Here is a 19,865-nt window from a genome sequence, read left to right on the forward strand (position 1 = left end):
GGTCATTTTTGTGGCCCTCCTCTGGAGCTGCTTCAACAGATCCTTGTCTTACCTGTGCTAAGGACAGGAGAGGCCAGAGCTGGATGCACCACTGCAGGTCTCACCAGAGCAGAGTACAGGGGGAGAATCACCTCCCTTGACCTGCTGGACATGCTGCTTTTGATGCAGCTCAGGATACAGTTGGCTTTCTGGGTTGTGAACACGCATTGCTAGCTCATGTCCAGATTTACAGCCACCAGTACTCCCAAGTCCTTTTCCTCAAGGCTGCTCGCAATCCATATATCCCCAGTCTTACTGAGGGTTGCCCAGAAAAAGTTGCAGAACTGTGCACTTGGCCTTGTTAAACACCATGATGTCCCATACAGAGAGAGGAAATAATCACTGTTGACTTCTTTTAAGAAACAAGATCTGAATTCAGCAACAGCAGCAGGCTTTCGCATGAGCTGTCTTTGTCAGTCTTGACTTGGTGAAACTTTGACCATTTGTACACTAATGCATTTGGAACTTGACAGTCATTAAATAAAGTCATTTTAATTAAGAAATTGTGAGAAGGCAAGAATTCAAACACAGAAATTGAAGACTAAATTTTATTGAATGATGACAAACTAATGGCTGTAGTCAAAGTTTTCTAAATTTTTGTTTAGCAAAAAGTGTAGTACAGTAGTTATTCAGACTGTGAAACAAACTAGTAATTGTTTATATATCATCAAAAACTGCATTAATGTAAAAAAATGTATTCATTTCTGCAAAGTCCTAAAGATTTGATAGGTTTTTTGCTTTGAATCATGAAAGAGGAGGTCATATGCACTGGTCAGATTCTGAGTGCATTTTCCCTTTTTTGCCATTCTGTAAGAAAGAGTGAAATGCTTAGTTAATATGCTAGACATCACACTTCATATCTGCAGTTATTTTGTGTATTAAAGTAGTATAAATTAAGAAGAAGAAAAAACCCTCAAGAGTTAAGTTGCATACTTTTGCTAAATGATACAACTATTATGGGGTACAAACTCATCTGAACGTGAAATATTATATATATTAAAACAGTTAAGGCACAGCATACATTACGATGTTAACATCTAGGGATAAAAACACTGGTTTATTGCTCTTTTTGTTGGTTTTTTTGTTTCCTTTGTTTTAATCCACAGATTTTGGTTCCTTTTTTGTAAGACATCCTAGTGTTTCAAAGCATTTTTCTATAAAAAAGCGAGCCTCATGTTAAAAACACCACAAAAGTAATGTAAGAAGGATTGTCCTGGTCAGCCTGAAAAATTACAGGCAAGAATAATAAAAGCAGAAACAACAGTCCCTGCAAGGCAGGTAAGACAGTTTTCCTAAATCAAAATACACAACACACTGCCCTCAGCTGAAAAAAGAAAAAAAAAAGAGAGAGAAAGTTAAAACCTTATCAGCAAAAGAAAGGAACCCAAGGTTATGAATTAAGCAAGAAATACAGCAAGATGGGGGTGGGCAGGGCACACAGGGTGCTGCAGGGCAAGGGAAAAATAGCAATAGAATAGATGATTTTGCCATAGTGGCTAAGCACATAAACAGCTTTTTGGTTTTTTTTCCCCAACTGTTATTCTTTTAATCTTGCTTATCAGAGTTAATCACAAGAGAAATTTATCGTCTTACTGAAAAATTTCTACTTACAGAGAAAAATACTTGACATTAGCAAAGGCATGGATGAGAGGGGAAAACAAAAACTGAAGTTTTAAGTCAGAACAGTGATGTGAATGACTGAATGTGACAAAGAGAGTTAAAGTGCTCAGCTTATCGGTAAGAGACTGAACAAGGACATTTATTTGTCAACTCTGCAAGACAATTTTAAGAAGAAACTTGCTCACTTGCACTAAATTGACATGGGGAAAAAGACAACAGAAAAAGAGATTACCTACAGAACACCATGTAATGCTAGCCAAAAAATTTCATTTAATCAGCAAGGATTTGTTGCTTCAGAAAGAGAAATTATGGCTTAATGAAACAGTTTTCATGAAATTTCAGTATTCCAACACAAATAATGTGTTGCAACTTGAAATAGGATAGCTTGCCAAAGACTATAGGGCTACCTTACAAGTTTGCTTTCTATACTACAGGCTCTGTGTATCTTATGCAAAAGGGCATAGACAAAACAAATGAACAAAACAACAAAATGTGTCAAGTCATGTGCACCCACAAATCCTTATTTGCAAACACTGTCACTCTACAGAAAAAAACCAGGATGTTAAGCAGCATGCTATATACACAAAAGTTAACTCAAATTCACTAATCTGAGTTCCATTAGCAGCCAAGTTGAACAAAACAGGCTATGAGTAGTCAGCAAGACTGATCTTATTACTCTTGTTTCAACAGAACTTGATGTGAATGTCCTACAGAGAATTGGCTAGAGATAGACCTGAAGAAAAAATGTGGCAAAAAATGCCATGAAGCCTACAGTTAGTCCAACTACACAGATAGTGGAACCAGCTTGTTACTTTCAGTATGTTTAGTGACTAGCATACTTCAGGAAGTTTTAAAGTACCAGACAAGTGGTAGACTGCAACTTGCCAAAACTGTGCTTTAGTTTTGCTACTTTTTTCTCCTACGGTATGAACCACTAATGTTTTTTTTTTTTTTAAGCTAGTAAGTCAGTTCAGAGCACGTTACCTCATGACAGTCATAGAATCATAGAATCATTTTGCTTGGAAAAGACCTTTAAGATGATCAAGTTGAACCTCTAAACTAACACTGCGAAGCCCATCATTAAACCATGTTGCTCAGCGCTTCATCTATGTGTCTTTTAAATATCTCCAGGGATGGTGACTCAACCTCCTCCCTGAGCAGCCTGTCCTAATGCTTGACAACCCTCTTGGTGAAAAAGTTCTTCCTAATCTCCAATCTAAACATCTACTGGTGCAACTTGAGCCGATTTCCTCATGTTCTATCATTCATTACTGGAGAGAAGAGACCGAACCCCACTTCACTAAAACCCATATTCAGGTAGTGTAGAGAGTGAACTGAACCCAGTATTTGAGGTGTGGCCTCAACCACACTGAGTACAGGGGACCAATCACTTCCCTGGTCCTGCTAGTCACACTATTTCTGATACAGGCCAGGATGCCACTAGCCTTCTTGGCCACCTGGGCACACTGCTGGCTCATGTCCAAGTGATTCTTGACTAACACCCTCAAGTCCTTTTCCTCTGGGCAGCTTTCCAGCCACTCTGCCCCAAGCCTGTAGCATTGCCTGGGGTTGTTGTGGCCCAAGTGCTGGACCCGGCACTCAGCCTTGTAGAACGTTATACAACTGGACTCAGCCCATTGATCCAGTCTGTCCAGGTCCCTCTGAAAAACCTTCCTGAAAGTCTCAGCTACACCAAGAACATGTAAACTTAGAAACATAGAAACTAACTACCTCATATCTTCTTAATTCTGCCTGCAGTTGTTTCACTTTGGATCTTTCTTGCTCTAATGCAGCATGAAGTGCAGTTACCTGAAAACATACAAAATCTATGAAATATCCTTAACATTTGAGTTTATCAAATTGTTGTTCGCCATTAGTATTGTGTGGGACAAACAATACATGTGACTACTGCTATAATTGTGCAAGAACCGAAAGTACAAGCAAAATATGCTTTAATTAATTATTTCCCAAACAATATTTACCAGTTTATCTGTATAAGGTTCTATAAAAGCTATAAAGTTAGAAACCCTCCCTAGTTTTGAACTCTGCATTAGTTTATTCTATAGAATCCTTAACTGAGGTAGTATTATAAAATACAGATAAGCTTATTACATCATCCTAAAAAAATAGTACTGTGTTATATGTAAGACATTTGGATAAGTCAAGGGCTTAGAACTCAATAGTCACTGCAGCCCAAAAACTAAGCATAAAAGTCTTGCATGCTCTCTACTACAGTGACTTGTCAACTTGTATGTCTTAAGTGGACTGGAAATGAAAACAACAACCAGAAAAGGAAAAACACCCAAACAAGCCAAACCCACAAAAAGCTCCCCGTAAACCAGCCAACCACAAAACCATCCCACCCAGGAAAGAAGCATTTCTGAAGCATCTTTTCTTAGCTGGGATTACCAGAAAATTATATTCCTAAGGTGCTGTTCAGGGAAATATCATTTCAAGCATGCTGAGATCTGCATTCTTTCCAGAAGGAGTTCTAAGTGAGTCATACTGGAGATGTACATAATACATTTCTTCTGCCACACATACTGCAGGGCTAAGAATGAAATGTAACATTTTTTGCTTCAAACAAATTTTTGTTTCAGCTTCCTCCCTCTTCCACTTCTATCACTGTCTTAAATAGCATCTTTGATATTTCTATTAGATTTTGCATTTAGAAATCCTTGCTTACCTGTACAGTCAATTCGGTTTTTATAACTTCAGATTCATCAATTTGTTGGAGTATTTCTGCTTTGTCTTTCACTACAGAGACAGAAAGATACAACATGAGGATCTTGCTAGATTTACAGGTCTTCATCTGCAATAGCACTGTGACTTCATTTCCTTGTTTTGTTACCTCAAAATAATGCTGTCTTCACTAAAAGGACAGTAGGTGTTATAAACCAAAACCACTCATTAGTTACTAGTGCCATTAAGAGCAGCTTGACCAGTTCTGCAAATTAGACCTGAACCTTGCACTACACACCCCCTACTTCTGTCAGAAGCATGGTTTTTAGACATATCCATTATGAACAAAGTCCATCAGAAAAATGAATATAGTCTGAAGATCAAGATTTTGGTGCCTCAGTCACAGTGATGGAAACTTCTCTTTACTCAAATATGGAGATATTTAAACTACTTAGCTACAATCTGTGAAATACCTATGGATAAGTTAAAAGTTCCCACTATGATGAAATGAAGTTCTTTCAATTCTGCTATGAACATTCTTCTCTCCAAAATACAGAACACTTGGTCTGTAGAATAACACAAAATTGCTCACTTTATAGTATATTAGTACTCCACAAAAAAAAAAAAACCTTTCAGAACTTCACCTCTTTCCTCTCAAGATGAAAATATTTCATCTTGGCCTGAAGTAATAAAGTTCCAAATTAATATTCACAATGATCAATCACATTATGAACACTTAAACCAGCTTGGACATAGTTTTGTAAACAAAAGAACAAAAGAATTTTGAAGAACAAAAAAAAGTAAATTGAGCTCTTTTCTATCTCAAAATTTAGCCCAGAGAGGAAACTACAATCAAGACCTAAATTAAGAAATTCAAAAGCAAGGGCTAACTGTGTATAACAAGTATAAAGATATTTTTATGTATATGATATCAAGATACAAGATATTTACATGTATATGTAATTGTATATGAGTGTATATGTAATTTTCCCCCAAACTTTGATTACAAATTCTGAGTAGTTTTATAACAGAAGAAAATTATCACATGGTTGCATACAAAATCCTGTGGTTCAGCTATCCATATTCATTGTGTGGCAGAAAACTTGCTTAGGTGTTGAATGGTGTTTCCAACAGCTTAAAGCACAGCTTGCCAAGGATGCAAGAAGTGAACAATTTTTCCAAATGTGTCCACACAGATGTTAGAATGAGATCAGTCCAGAACACAAAGCCTTCACTAGCAAAAGAAAGCGTAACTCAAATAATCACTGTACCTTAAACATAACTGAACAGTTTTTATTTCAAAGAATGATCTCAGGACGAAACTGATTAATATATAATTATATAATAACAGAAATATAGTACTGTGTGGAACACAAAATTCTATAGTTCACTAGAGTCGCTGAAGATTGATAGCTTCTTAGGTCTTTTTATCTGTCACTAAGTGAAGTTTCTTAAAAAGCTGCTTTGAAAGTTCCATGTTTTAAAAGAACATTTAAGTTTTCTCTTTCACCTTCTTTCATCATCTTCAGAAGCTTACCATTTCTTGCTTTTACTTCTTTATACTTCACCTGTGTTAAAGAGATTGAATTATTACATATATACCCTGCTTAAAAAAAAAAAAAACTGTTCTATAAACTAAGCATGACTTTGAGTCAGACTTAAGAGTTTAAAACGATGACTTCTACATAGAATCTAATCAAAGAATCATTTAGACTGGAAAAGACTTTTAACATCACCCATGTCATAATTAAACCACAGCCAAAGCAAGATATACACAACAGGGAAATGGTGTAAGAGAAGTGCACTAATAACTGTAAGTCAAAAAATGCAACCACAAGACTTACAGCAAGTTACAGAATCTTAAGGGTTGGAAGGGACCTCCAACCCCCCTGCCACAGCAAGAACACCTAGAGTAGGTCATACAGGAACTCATCCAGGTAGGTATTGAATGTCCCCAGAGAAGGAGACTCCACAACCCATCAGGGCAGCCTGTTCCAGTGCTCTGACACCCTCACAGTGACCAAATTCTTCCATGTATTCCTTTGGAACCTCTTATGTTCCAGTTTATACCCATTGCCCTTGTCCTTTCATTGCACATCACTGAGATCAGCCTGACTCCATCCTCCTGACACTCACCCTTTACATATTTGTAAACATTAACGAGGTCACCCCTCAGTCTCCTCCAAGCTGAAGAGCCCCAGCTCCCTCCCTCAGCCTTTCATCATAAGGGAGATGCTCCACTCCCTTCATCATTTTTGTGGCCCTGCGCTGAACTCTCTCCAGCAGCTCCTTGTCCTTCTTGAACTGAGGGGCCCAGAGCTGGACACAATATTCCAGATGTGATCTCACAAGCGTAGAGTTGAGGGGGAGGAGAACCTCTCTCGACCTACTGCCCACAGCCCTTCTAATACATCCCAGGATGTCACTGGCCTTCTTGGCCATGAGGGCACATTGCTGGCTCATGCTCATCCTGCTGTCCACCATGACCCCCAGGTCCCTTTCCCCTACACTGCTCTCTAACAGTTCATTCCCCAGCCTGTACTGGTACATGGAGTTATTCTTTCCCAAATGCAGCACTCTACACTTGCCTTTGTTGAATTTCATTAGATTTCTCCCTGCCCAACCCTCCAGCCTGTCCAGGTCTCATTGGATGGCAGCACAGCCTTCTGGTGTGTCAGCCACTCACCCTAGTTTAGTATCATCAGCAAACTTGGTGACAGTGCCCTCTGTTCCCTCATCAGGGTCATTAATGAATAGATTGAACAGTATCAGTCCCAGCACCGACCCCTGAGGGACTCCACTAGATACAGACCTCCAACTAGACCCTGCCCCATTGATCACCACTCTCTGCCTTCCCTTCAACCAGTTAACAATCCACCTCACTGCCTGATCATCCAGCCCGCACTTTGAGTTTTGCTGCAAGGATGCTGGGGTAGATGATGTCAAATGCTTTACTAAAATCCAGATAAACCACATTCACTGCACTACCACTATCTATCCACCTGGTTACAACTTCATAAAAGGCTATCAGGTTGCTCAAACATGACTTCTCCTTGGCAACGTCATGTTGACTGGTCCTAATGACCCTCATGTCCTTTAAATGCCTGGAGACCGCACTCAGAATAAGTCATTCTATCACCTTTCAAGGGATGGAGGTGAGGCTGACTGGTCTGTAGTTACCCAGCTCCTCCTTCTTGAAGACTATAGTGACATTTGCTCTCCTCCATTCCTCAGGCAACTCTCCTGTTCTCCACAACTTACTGAAGATGATGGAGAGTGGTGTAGCAATGACTTCTGACAGCTCTCTCAGCACCTGCGGCTGCATCCCATCGGGGCCCATGGATTTATGTACATCCAGACTGCTCAACTGATCCTTAACCCAGTCCTCATCAGTCAAATAAAACTCCTCCTTTAACCTGACTTCCTCTAGAGTCTGGGGCTCCTGAGGACAGTTTCCAGCAGTATAGACAGAGGCAAAGAACGCATTCAGTAACTGCCTTCTCTATATCCTCTGCCATCAGGACACCCGCCTCATTCAGCAGTGGGCCTACATTGCTTCTGGTGTTAGTTTTATCTGCAATGTATTTGAAGAAGTTCTTATTGTCCTTGACCTGCCTTGCAAGACACAACTCCAATGAGGATTTAGCTTTCCTAGTTGCCTCCTTACATCCTCTGACAACAGTCCTATATTTGTCCCAAGTGGCCATCCCTTCCTCCCATGACTTATACACTCTCTTCTTGCACTTGAGTTTGCCCAACAGTTCCCAGTTTAACCATGTGGGTCTCCTGGCTCCCTTGCATGATTTCTTACCTGCTGGGATGCTCTTATCCTGAGCCTGGAAAAAGTGATCTTTGAATAAAGACCAACTATCTTGGGCCCCTTTATCCTCTAATACCCTGTACCATGAAATGTTCCCTAGTAATTGCTTGAAAAGGCCAAAGCTGGCTCTGCTAAAGTCCAGGGTTATGATCCCGCTTGGTATTCTGTTTCTACCACACAAGATCCTGAACTCCATCACCTCGTGGTTGCTGCAGCCAAGGCTGCCCTCAACCTTCACTGCTTCAACCAGACCCTGCTTGTTTGCGAGTACAAGATCCAGCAGAGCTCCTCTCCTAGTTGGCACATCCAGCATTTGTATCAAGAAGTTATCATCAATGCACTGAAGGAATCTCCTGGACTGTAAGTGGCTAGCTGTGTGGGTCTTCCAGCAAATGTCTGGGTAGTTGAAATTCCCCATGACAGCCAGGGCCTGTAATTTTTGATGCTGCTTCCAGCTGCCTGTAGATGATCTCATCAACTTCCCCATCCTGATCAGGTGGCCTGTAATAGACACCCATAACAGTGTCACACGTGCTAGCCTGCCCCTTAATTCTAGCCACAAACTCTCAACTTGCCCCTCATCCTCACCTGGACAGAATTCAGTACATTGCAGCTGCTCTTTCACATAAAGAGCAACTCCATCACCTCATCTGGCTGGCCTGTCTTTCCTGAAATGGATGTAGCCATCCATGAGCACATTCCAGTGATGTGAGCTGTCCCACCATGTCTCTGCAATTGCCACCAGATCATAACCCCTTGACTGTACACAGACTTACAGCTCCTCCTGTTTATTCCCCATGCTGTGTGAATTGGTGTACGGGCATTTCAAGAAGGAAGCTGATTGAGTAGGATTTACCCCTGACACCGGCCTGCTACCCTTAACAGCTATTAACAAAGTCCATGTCTTCATTACTACAAGTAAAAGTGTTACTTCAAAGCATCAGGAAACTCCCAATCTATCAACCTGTTCACTCTACCTTAAGTAATGAATAAAAATAGTAATAAAGAAACTTAAAATAACTCTATGCTGCTTTGCAGTGTTTTGTTAGAATGCCAGTTCCTCTTCAAAATTCTGCCCTTTTTGGTCTAGATACTATCCAGGCAATGATAACATGAACTGAAACCAGAGAGATGGAGACATTTTCCCTAGCTATTCTGGTATGTAGCAACATTGTGTAATTTTTAACAAGCAAATCTTTTTTTTTTCTTGATATATTTTAGCATACGGTGAAGCTGATCTCCAATTTCATTTGTATGTAATAGCAAAAGATATACAAAATACAAGACTCCACACTTGCTACACTGTAGCTTTAAGGGAACTTCTCTTAAATGTGACCAAATACACACTCATTTCTCTAATGACTTCAAATATTGGACTGAATCTACAAAAACCCAACAACATGTAGTTCTAAAATGTAAGAGGAGCTCAGTAAAATTTAAAAACCAAATAGACCCCTGGGAGAAGACCCAAAACCAGTCCCACTTGCTGCTTAAAGCAGGGCTAACTTACAAGGTAGATCAGGTTGCTCAAGGTCTTGTCTCGTCTTAGATAACATCTTTTTTTTTTACCGTGGAACTTGAAAACAAGTGACTGATATGCCAGACACAAAGTTTACTTCTGGATGTTTTGTATTGACTTTTATGATTATTTTTTAGATGCTTAAATAACATGAAAGATTGCTTCATGTGGTACTGAAGGAATAATTTGCTCTGAAAATACGTGATCTGTGGCCAGTCTAAAGCATGTCTAGAGATTGGTCACATTTTAATAAATACTTTGTTTCAGACATTATCATGTTATGTTTTGTCTACTGTTTGAAGGTATTATCAACTACGTACCTCCCACTGAGTTACTGTATTTTTAAGTTGCTCAATTTCTGCATCTTTCTTTTCAAGCACATGTTTCAGTTGTTCTATTTTTTTGGCTCTCAAAACATCCTCCTATAAGCAAAAAAAAATCACTTCTTAATAATTTAGCCATGGGAATTGGATTATTGGGAAAGGTAACTTGATTGTTTGTTAGAGAATCTTTGATCTAAACAAAAGAAGTATATGTGAATAGACACCAAAAGGATAAGAAATACAAAATAAATATTGGCATTTGCTGTGGAGCAAAAACTATCTCAGTCACAAATGTTTCATTTTTAAAAAATTAAGTTATTCAAATATCTCTTCAGACCGATAAAAATATTAGAGGGTTATGAGTTTTTTAATACTTTATCACGCTTTTCATTTGTGCTTTCTTCTTCTCATGTATTCCCTTCTGATCATTGAACTTCATTAGGCAAACTTCTTCACTGTTTTACATGCCTGCTTGGGTCCTGTTTCACCGTAACCAGTGAGCTGGATTCTCCTTTTCTCTCTTTCAAGTATGCCATGAATATCATTTTCCAGCCTGTTGAAAAGTCCTCCATCATGCAATGAAGACTTGTCAGAGTTCAGTTTCTGTCAAATATAAGTACTATAACATATCTTCCTTTACATAGATGCTAATATTGAGCTAGAACTCAGTATCTTAAGTCATGGAAAAGCATTACGTCTAGACATTGCTTTATGTTGTTCATCCAGAGAATACTGTGACTTACATCTAGAGAATATGATACCAATCGAAAAGCCTAGAAATTGGTTATCAGTTAATGTTTAGCTAATTTGAAATTACATAAAATCCTGAAGTTAGAATTTAATAACTTTGCACTACGAGTACCCTAATTTATGTTAACTATCCTTCCTTCTACGAGCTTTAGTATTTATGGCCTGTACCTCAACATAATAGCATCAAAGTACTTACCTAGTCTGCTTCTCTTTTGTGTACTACAATTTCTATTTTTTAACATGTTTTTAAATCTTCAAGTTTCATCAAACACAATCTGAAAACTAAAGAAGGAAGGGTAGCTCTAAAAACACCAATACTATATTCTCAAGATACAAGAACTGCAGATATACATCTGCACCTGAAGAAATTTTTCAAATTGAAGTCAATTTTGGAATGTATAATTGATGGTCACTACAGAAAGTACCAGGATAATTACCTTCTAAACATAAAGAGTTTGGGTTTCTTTTTAGTTAAACAGGTTTGAATAAGACTTACCTCGTGTTTTTTAGCAAAGTTATCTGAAAATAACAGGAAAAAAAGCCACCAATAAGTTACTCATGTCTTGTACACCTGGCTATTGAAACAAAACATTTTGAATAGTGCGAGGAAAACCCTATCTACTGGAGCTCTTCCAACATTAATTTTCATCTCAGTCACAAAAAAAAGGTCATCACTAAGGCATTAGAAGACAGGATTATAAACTATGTATTACATCACACTGTATGTGCATCTTCTCCCAATCTTTCTGACTAATCAAAAGCAGCATCCTGTATTCATTTGCTTCAGTTTGGAAGTGGAAGGCAAGGTCTTTGGAATTTATTGTTTTATTTCTTTAAGTCTGTTTAGGTTTTTATAGCACCTGTCTCACTGTATACCTCAATGCCTTCCATATTGCTGTGCTTTGAATATTTTTTTTCCATTCAGATTGTTTGGAAATAGTGTTTTAATACATACTGTAGATTTAGATTAAAACATCCTTAAAAGAAAAAACTTAAAAACAAAATTACTTTTTTACTTTTCTAGCATCTACCTTAATTTCTTCATGAAAATTTAAAATCTCTGTTCTATAGACACATATAGAAACAGATAAAGAATGCATGTAATGACTATATATATTATGCCAGTATTTCTTAATTTTAATAAAAGCCAATATTGTTAAGAAAGGCAAACAGTGTCTTGCTTTTACCCAGCAAACAGAGAAACTCAGCTTCCTGAGGAGCACAAACTTAGTAAAACAAAAAACCAAAACCACTTATGTTTTTTTAAAAAAAGGTCATATTAAGAGTAAGTCCCCACACCAGGGATACTGCATAAAATTCCTTAACCTCATCTTCTTATCCTGCTAATCTAACTGGCCCATTATTATATAATGATCACTTAGCTTTTAGGCTCAGTAGGACACACTCAATGCAACTATTCAATTTTTTCACCACCATATTAATTGCTACAGAGAGAAGGGCATTTTATTGTTAGCACATACCCTATGAAAATTGCAAGTAAAACAGCTCATATGGAATGATAAGGCATACCTGTATTACTGTCTGACTGAAAGTCTTTCAGAGACACAGTGAGAGGTTTGTCTTTTCCTTGCTGGTTCTTTTTCTCTTTCTTATTCACAGACTTTGACTGAGGTGAAGTACTGTCAATACCTTTGTATTCCTAGAAGAAGAAAGTCACACCGGCATAATTTTTTTCAATACCCAAATATTTTTTTCCTGAACCTTTATAAAGCAAAAAAAATTGTGGTAATGTACTAAAGGAGATTTTAGCCTGAACAGTAATTTGCAGGTTTTGGATTAAAGAGTACCAGAGATTTCAGTAATTAAGTATCAATTCTGTTCTTGAAGTAAAGCACTGCTCTTCATTAAACAGCAACCAATCAGCCTAATGCTTCCTTGAACACTTACAACAAATTTTACCCAGAAATTCAAACTGAGAACATACAGTAGTCAAAGGCAGGAACACAGAGTGCTACACAATGCAAGTTAGTTCTTAAAAAATGTACCTTCTTTTTATTCCCAAAATATGCTTACTCATTCAACAAAAGTCAGAGCACTATTAGCATGCTGCAGTGTGCTACCAATTGACCTTCCTCCTATTGAAATGTGAATGCATGTTACGTGGTAGCCATTTGAACCAGTGTCCTACCCACCCGCTGAGTCCTACATTAACAGTCTTAGCAAATTCTTGATGTCCCAGGTGTTAAAAAATAATCTTATATACTAATTACATATTTTAATTAAGATTAAAAATAATCTTCAATGTTAAACAATCTTAAGAAAAAAAGTTTTATAGAAAGCCAAGATGGAAATGGAGTGGTTTTCTTTCCACAGAAACAAGATCTGTTCAGTATACTCATGTGCTGTATATTTTAAGTATTTTAAGTATCTAGTATATATATGTACATTATTCAGAAGTAATTTTCAAAGTCTACAGACGATGCTATGCTACCATGCCTGAAGACTGTATTCACTTTAAAAAATAACTTTCAGTATTTAAGTTAGAAATCTATACTTGGTTTTCAGGAATTAGGGCACATTCCCTCTCAAAAACACAAGCTCATAAACAATTGTGTTCTGGTTTAGCAAGGAGCAGCTTTTGGCTTAGTAACAGGGGGAGCGGGTTGCAGTGAAGACCCGGTAAAGAGTTTGCGGACTCTCCCCCGGCTCCTGGGCTCACACCCACCTCCGGCCCGGCTGGGCCAATCTGGCGCCTCTGCCATCACTATTTAGGGGACGGGAATTCGGAATGCGAGGCAGGAGGTGTAAGAGTGATACAAGATGGAGGCGACCACGCGGACCCTTCAGCCAGAGGAGGAGGAAGGAAGGAGAAGCAATAGACCAGAGACCCCTCTGCAAGCCGAGGCAAGAATGCAGCTGTGCCCCTGCAACCTATGGAGATCCATGGCAGGACCAAGAGTTACCAGCAGCTCCATGTGAGTGAGCCCGGACGGGCGAGGGACTGTGTGGGGAGACGGCCATGGCCCAGGCCGTGCTGGAGAGCCTGTGTGCCGCAGAGCAGCCCCACACGAGAGGCAGAGAGGAGCTGCAGCCTTTGGAATGAGTGCGCGTCGGAGCAGCCCGTGCAGGGCTGCCATGCGTGTGTTACCCCACGGACTCGCAGGGAGGACTGGCGTGGAGTTCACCCGTCCTGAGGAGGGACAAACGGCAGAAGCTATCGGGAACAGACTAACTGAAACCCCCACTGCCTGCCCCCCCCGAACCGTTCAGGGGGGACAGGGTAAAAACCCCGGGATCAGGGCTCTGAGCCCGGGAAGAGGGGAGGGGTGGCAAGAAGGTGTTCTTAAAAAGGCTGGTTGGACTCTTCATTGATGTATTACTCTGTGTTGTTTCATTTTGGTTATGTTTTGGGGTTTTGGGGGTATGTTTTAGTTGATGTTGCATTAAATTATTTTCTGTTTTCTTCCCCAAACCGAGTGGCCTGGTCTGTTTTGTCCTGAACCTTAAGCGGCAACTAAGCTCTCCCTGCCCTTGAGCAATTCTCAGCCTCTTGGGTACTCGAGGCTAATCGTGGTCTTTGTTCCCTGATGGGCCTAAACCACGACAAATTGTCAAGAGTTAGTACTACCACAGTGTTGTTATAACTATTAAACAATGGCACAAGAAATGCATTATGTGATCTCTAGTACAATAACCCTAGTGTAGTTTACTTATCTAGCACTCATTCAGGCTAGGGACAATAAAGTGAGTATTTGAAGCTGGCTACACTAAGCTTACTACCTCTAAGTGGCAGTGCAGTTAAGAGCTCTAGACCTGAATATTCTCAAAGCCAGTCATATCCCCCATAGTTTCCCAAGAAGTTTCAGTCCTGCTTCTATGCACAGCCTGTCTCCAGAGAGATAGCTGTAGGCTCCCTGACACTTAAACCTATCTACATTCTAGAAACTATGGGCTCCTTTGCTTAGAAACGGACAGCACATAACCAGACAGAGAACTTCCGGAGAGAGTCCAGCACAGGGCCACCACGACGATCAATGTGATTGGAGCATCTTCCTTATGAGGAAAGGCTGGGCTATCTAGTCTGGAGAAGAGGAGACTGAGGGGCGATCAGTAGGCAAGACAAAGGAATATAGAACTCAATTTCCCAGATTCTTGAAACAATTCTTTCAGTCTCACTTCTTCATTTCCTTTGCATCTCAAGTTTAAGAATGCCAGAGTCAGAAAAACCCCCTCTGTTCTTTACTCTGCCCTGCATTCACAGTGAAAAATAATAAAAGGCTTTGGATTTAATTGATTAAGAAGATGGAGCGATGAATAAATCTGAAAATTACAACTTAGGAAACCACATTTTAAAGCTCTTCAGGCAGACTAGGTAGGTCTAAGTTTTCTAAAAAGGACAAATAAAACCAACCCAACAAATGTGAAAGCACCTTTGAATTTTAACATGCTGGCCATTCAAGCAGGCAACTAGAACTGACTGCTTACAAAACTCTGAAGAAAAGTTGTTTCCTGACACTTCCTGTTACTTTTTAGAAAGGTCATGCCCATCATCAGAAATTAGTTATTCAAGTGGTGCTGTCAAAAAAGCAAAACCTAGGCATGTATCCTCATTAAAAATTTTCAACTCATATACCAGACAATATCAAGAATTCTTAATAAAGCAAAGAAAGAAATGCAGTCTCTGTGACTAAGTAGCACTTCTTAACAAACCCATGATTTGTCAGGGAGAATACAAATTGTTTATCAGATAACAACCTTACTCACAACTGAAAATAAAATCCCATTACCTCATTGGCCTTGCTCTGCTGCTGTTCCTTCTTTTTCTTTCTCCCTTTCGTTCTTTTCTCATTTGTAGATCTTCCCTTTGATGCCTGAGAGTTACTGGCACCTTGTCCACTTTTTGCTTTTTTAGGCTGCAAATCAGTTTCGCCTTTGCCTTGTAATAAAGCAAAAGGGCTCATGGTGGCTGGAACTGATGCCATTGCCACACCTGAAATTCTACTGAGCCGCCTTCTTTTTAATTATTAGGTGTCCTAGGAAAATGGCACAGAAATAAGAATGAAAAGTGTTTGACCACACAACTAGGAATACATGTCTGTTAGTTTCAGGCTTATTAGTATCACTACCCTCCCCCTCAAGACTGGTGTTAAACATTTAAAAAAGAACTACAAAAAGAGAGAATATTCTATAAAACAACAGTTATTTTATGCTAATACATTACTGAGAGATTATCTCTGGTGGAAAAAAAAACAAGTAGAAGGCTCTGAAAGAAGTTGGCCTTCATGATCTGGACAGGAAGGAAAAAAAAAAAAAAGACAGGGGAATAATGTAGTGCTTCAAAAACCATCTCAGGTGCCCTCCCTGGAACCTGAGAACCATACAGTTCCAGAAAGAAAGTACATATTGTGCATGATGAGGGCTCTGGTTTTGGGTAACCAGCATTATTTCTCACTGTACAAGTAGCATGCTTTTGTTCCCAAGCCACTGGAGATTTAACAAGCAGTTTTCTCCACAGGAAGGCAAGTCCAGCATGGTGGCTGGTGCTGTTCTCAACTATTAGGCTCACCTGTTCTTACAGAGGATGTGCTGGGGTTGGCAGAACTGGGAAACACACAGCTGCTCTTTCTCTCTGTAGCTATAACCAGTGCTTATGTCCCCATCACACCATTCCAAAGTATACATCATTTATCTAGTGTAAAATCTAGATTTTTGGCCCAAGACTATTTGGCTAATTGCAATTTTTCCATGCAAAGTTCAGTGAGTTAGAGGACTGAAAGTGATGTTATTTTATCAGGATTGTAAATGTCACAGAAAACATCTGGATATGTTGATGTGCTACAACAGAGAGATGTTGTGCAACAATATATATTTTTGAAAGCACTAATTGAAAGGAATTTTTACAGTTTGGCAACTGTGAACAAAAGTTAAAGGTCTACAAATGCGTTGCTTGGTAACTACAACTACAGAAGAATATGAGATATTCAAGAGATTGTTTTTATCAGTTAATTCCAGATCTTCAAAGACAATCCTGTATAGGTGCTCTAAAGATGCTCAGACATATCCACATGCAACAACACTGTGTTACCAATGCTATGGGAAATGGTCATCGCCGGGACCGTTGCACAAAATAATTATTAAAAAGCAGTATCACATTTTATTTCTTAGCATTTTTTTTCTTAGGAAAAAAGCTTAAGAGCTTTGTTACAGCACAGAGATGTCATGCTTTTACTGGAATGTGCTGTAAGTTGAAGCCTAAAACTCAGAGAAAAGAGTAAAGATGCATTTTTACAGGAAAACAGCGCCAAAGGTAAATGTTCAGTCATTCTATAACATGAACTTACAATACTGGATAGTGCTCTTCACACTACACCAGTATGCAACAGTCTTAACACTGGCAGTTTGCAAATTCTGTACTGTATTTGCCTTAAAAAAACAATAGTGCACTAGAGGATGACTTGAGTCAAAGCCTTGGCATTTCTAGTCTCTATATACTTAATGCAATATATTTGGGTTTTCACATCAAGATAAAGCAACACAACACAGTCTTTATTAAACTGTCAGCTGCTAATGGTGGCAAATACTTTTTTTTTCCAAATGATTTGAAAACATTTCATATTTTCAAGCTGCAGTGACAGCACCTTTTGAAATGCCATTAAAGAGAAAATTATTACTCACTTCTGGAACAAGAGATAATGATGAAAAAAGGTTTGACTTAGTTAACAATAGCAGTCAAAGCTCTGCATCACCGGAAAATATGGCTGCAAAGTCCTCCTTCCCTTTGCAACAAATGCAACAAAAACACAATAGATGTATTTTTGCTATCTGACTGTAGTTGACATAGCAAGTACTGCCCATGGAACTCTGATGTTAGAGATTACTTAAATACTTCAGCGACCACATGAAACTAACTTCAAGTTTACTCCTGAACTATATTTCTTTCCACAGAACAGAAAAAAAATGATGGTAATGAGTTTTTAGAGGAAACTTCAAATAAATGAGAGATTATTTTTCAGTTAGATCTAGAAGAGCTGTTAACATTACTAACTCAGCAGAACATTCTTATACAGCTAATTATATTACAACAGGATCTAATCATCCCACTTCTGCAACCCTTATGTATGGAGCCCTGAGGCCTACTGCCATCCCATGCTTCATGTTTTAATACCACACCTACAATCCTGACAGACAAATGTTACCAATTACCTAGTATTTCAATTCCAAGGTTTGAGTCTCCTCTCTATGGCACACTAGTAGGCTGATCTCTAAAGCCTTCAGCCAAGTATAGATGCTTGCACCCCTTCTACACGATTTTTTGCCTTTAACGTAGAATTATACTTGATGTTGTTATTTCTTAATATAGATATGAACAGTCAATTAAACTGCTGAAATTCTTGAGCTTCAGGCTGAGCTCAAACAGGCTTTTTGATCACACCAAAAAAAGCATTCAAATACCACAGTGTTTTGCAATTCCACAGATGAAACTGGGATCTGAAAAGCAGTTTTAACCTTTCAAGAGTTTGGCAGTCTGAGAAATGCTATGTATTTGTAGCAGTCAGTTGGGCATGACAATTAACCATATGGAGTACTGTGGAAATCTCCAAGAGGATTAAAAGGAAGCAAAGTGAGCTTGTGGCACTTCCACAGCTCAGTAATACCTCAAGTGAGACCAGTTAAAAAAAGTCGAAACAAACAACAGCATTTGGAGTTGTTTCCCTATGTGTCACGCATCACTACTACTCACATACTTCTGAGAAGACTTCCTCTGACGAAGAACGGATTTTAAAAAAACCTCGAGATTAAGAGATAAAAAGCGACGGGGAAGTGCTGACTGACAATGCGACCTCCCTTGCTTTTCTTCCCGTGATCCCTACCCCCCCCCCCTCAAAAAAAACCCAAAAAACCAACCAAAAACCCAACCAAAAACAAATCCACAAGTTAAAAGGAATTAGATCATCTATTAGGTCATCCATCTATTAGATCATCAGTTAGGAACTTTCCTCCAACTTTGATACTTGGCTTGCAACTTTGTGCGCATGACTAATGCAACAGAACCCACTGGCATTCTCAGATAACGGTACCTTTAGATACCAGTATGCATCAATAACCTTACACTAGCAAATAACCAGCGCTCAGCAAACGCTATGTCCCGAGGACGTTTTGGCTTCTAATGACAGTCGGCATTGTTGCTATAGCCCGCTGGCTTTTAACCACTGCACGTCTCCGACAACACGGGCCAGGGCGCACTCAGTGCCGCTTCTCTATGAACGCCCCCGTTCCCCGCCCCAGGCGGGCAGTCAGGCACCCCCCCGCCCCTTCCTCCCACGACACGACCTGCTCGCCGCACGCAGGGGCGACGAGGAAAGTACGGTGGGGAGAGCGCAGTGGGAGCGTTAGCCCGGTCACCTGCCGCTCTCAGCCGGCAGGGCCGTTGAACCGCCCCGGCGCGACCGCCCCGCGGCCGACACCTGCCGCCCCGGGGCTCGCCTGGGCCGGGCCGCACCGCCGCTCCCCCGCCGGGGCCCGCGCGGAGAGGCCGCCAGGAGGCGAGGGCCCTAGCCCCCAGGGGGACACTCTAGTCTCTCCCCGCCCGCCCGCTTCCCGCAGCGGGCTGGGCTGGGCTGGGCGCAGAGCTCTGGCCGCCGCGGAGGGGTAGCAGGGACCTGCGGCCCCCGGCGGGACACTCACGCCGGTCGCAGCAGCAGGAGGAGAGGAAGCCCGTCCGTGTCGAGCCGAGCCGAGCGCTGCCTCCGGGCGGGCGGTTGGGACGGGCCACGGCCGCGGGACGGGTGCTGCCGCCGTTACCGTAGCGCGCTGCTGGGGGGCGGGTTACCTCGAGCCCGCGGCACGCTCGGCGGCGGCGCGCGGGGCAGCCGGCACGGGCTCCCGCGGGACTGAAACGAGGACCGAGCGCGGGGCCGGGGCCGCACGGACGCCGGGCTGCGTTTTCTCGGCCTGCCTCCGAGTGCGGCCCGCCGTGCGCACCGGCTGCAGCCGCCAGGAACGCTCCCGGAGCGCAGCTGCCGCGGGTGCTTGACCCGCGGCTGATCACACTGCAGCTGTTTGTCCGGCAAAACCCTTTCGCAAAGCCTTGTCCGCTGCTGGGTTGCATCGTTTCTCCCACCTGGTGCGCCGACCCTGAATCATGTCGTCG

General features: G+C 40.8%; 1 protein-coding gene across 1 annotated transcript; it reads right to left on the minus strand.

The window, feature by feature from the left end:
- Nucleotides 1-798: 798 nt before the first annotated feature.
- GKAP1 (G kinase anchoring protein 1) lies at nt 799-19,823 on the minus strand. Its single transcript, XM_062018835.1, has 11 exons — nt 19,375-19,823; nt 15,502-15,727; nt 12,293-12,413; nt 11,250-11,272; nt 10,468-10,606; nt 10,170-10,189; nt 10,001-10,102; nt 5,846-5,909; nt 4,346-4,416; nt 3,391-3,468; nt 799-846 (listed from the first exon to the last, which is right to left on the minus strand). The coding sequence occupies exons 1-11, from the start codon at nt 19,821-19,823 to the stop codon at nt 799-801; spliced, it is 1,341 nt and encodes a 446-aa protein (XP_061874819.1).
- Nucleotides 19,824-19,865: the final 42 nt, after the last annotated feature.

This window comes from Colius striatus, chromosome Z (genome assembly GCF_028858725.1).
Source record: "Colius striatus isolate bColStr4 chromosome Z, bColStr4.1.hap1, whole genome shotgun sequence".
NCBI classification, from domain to species: Eukaryota; Metazoa; Chordata; class Aves; order Coliiformes; family Coliidae; genus Colius; species Colius striatus.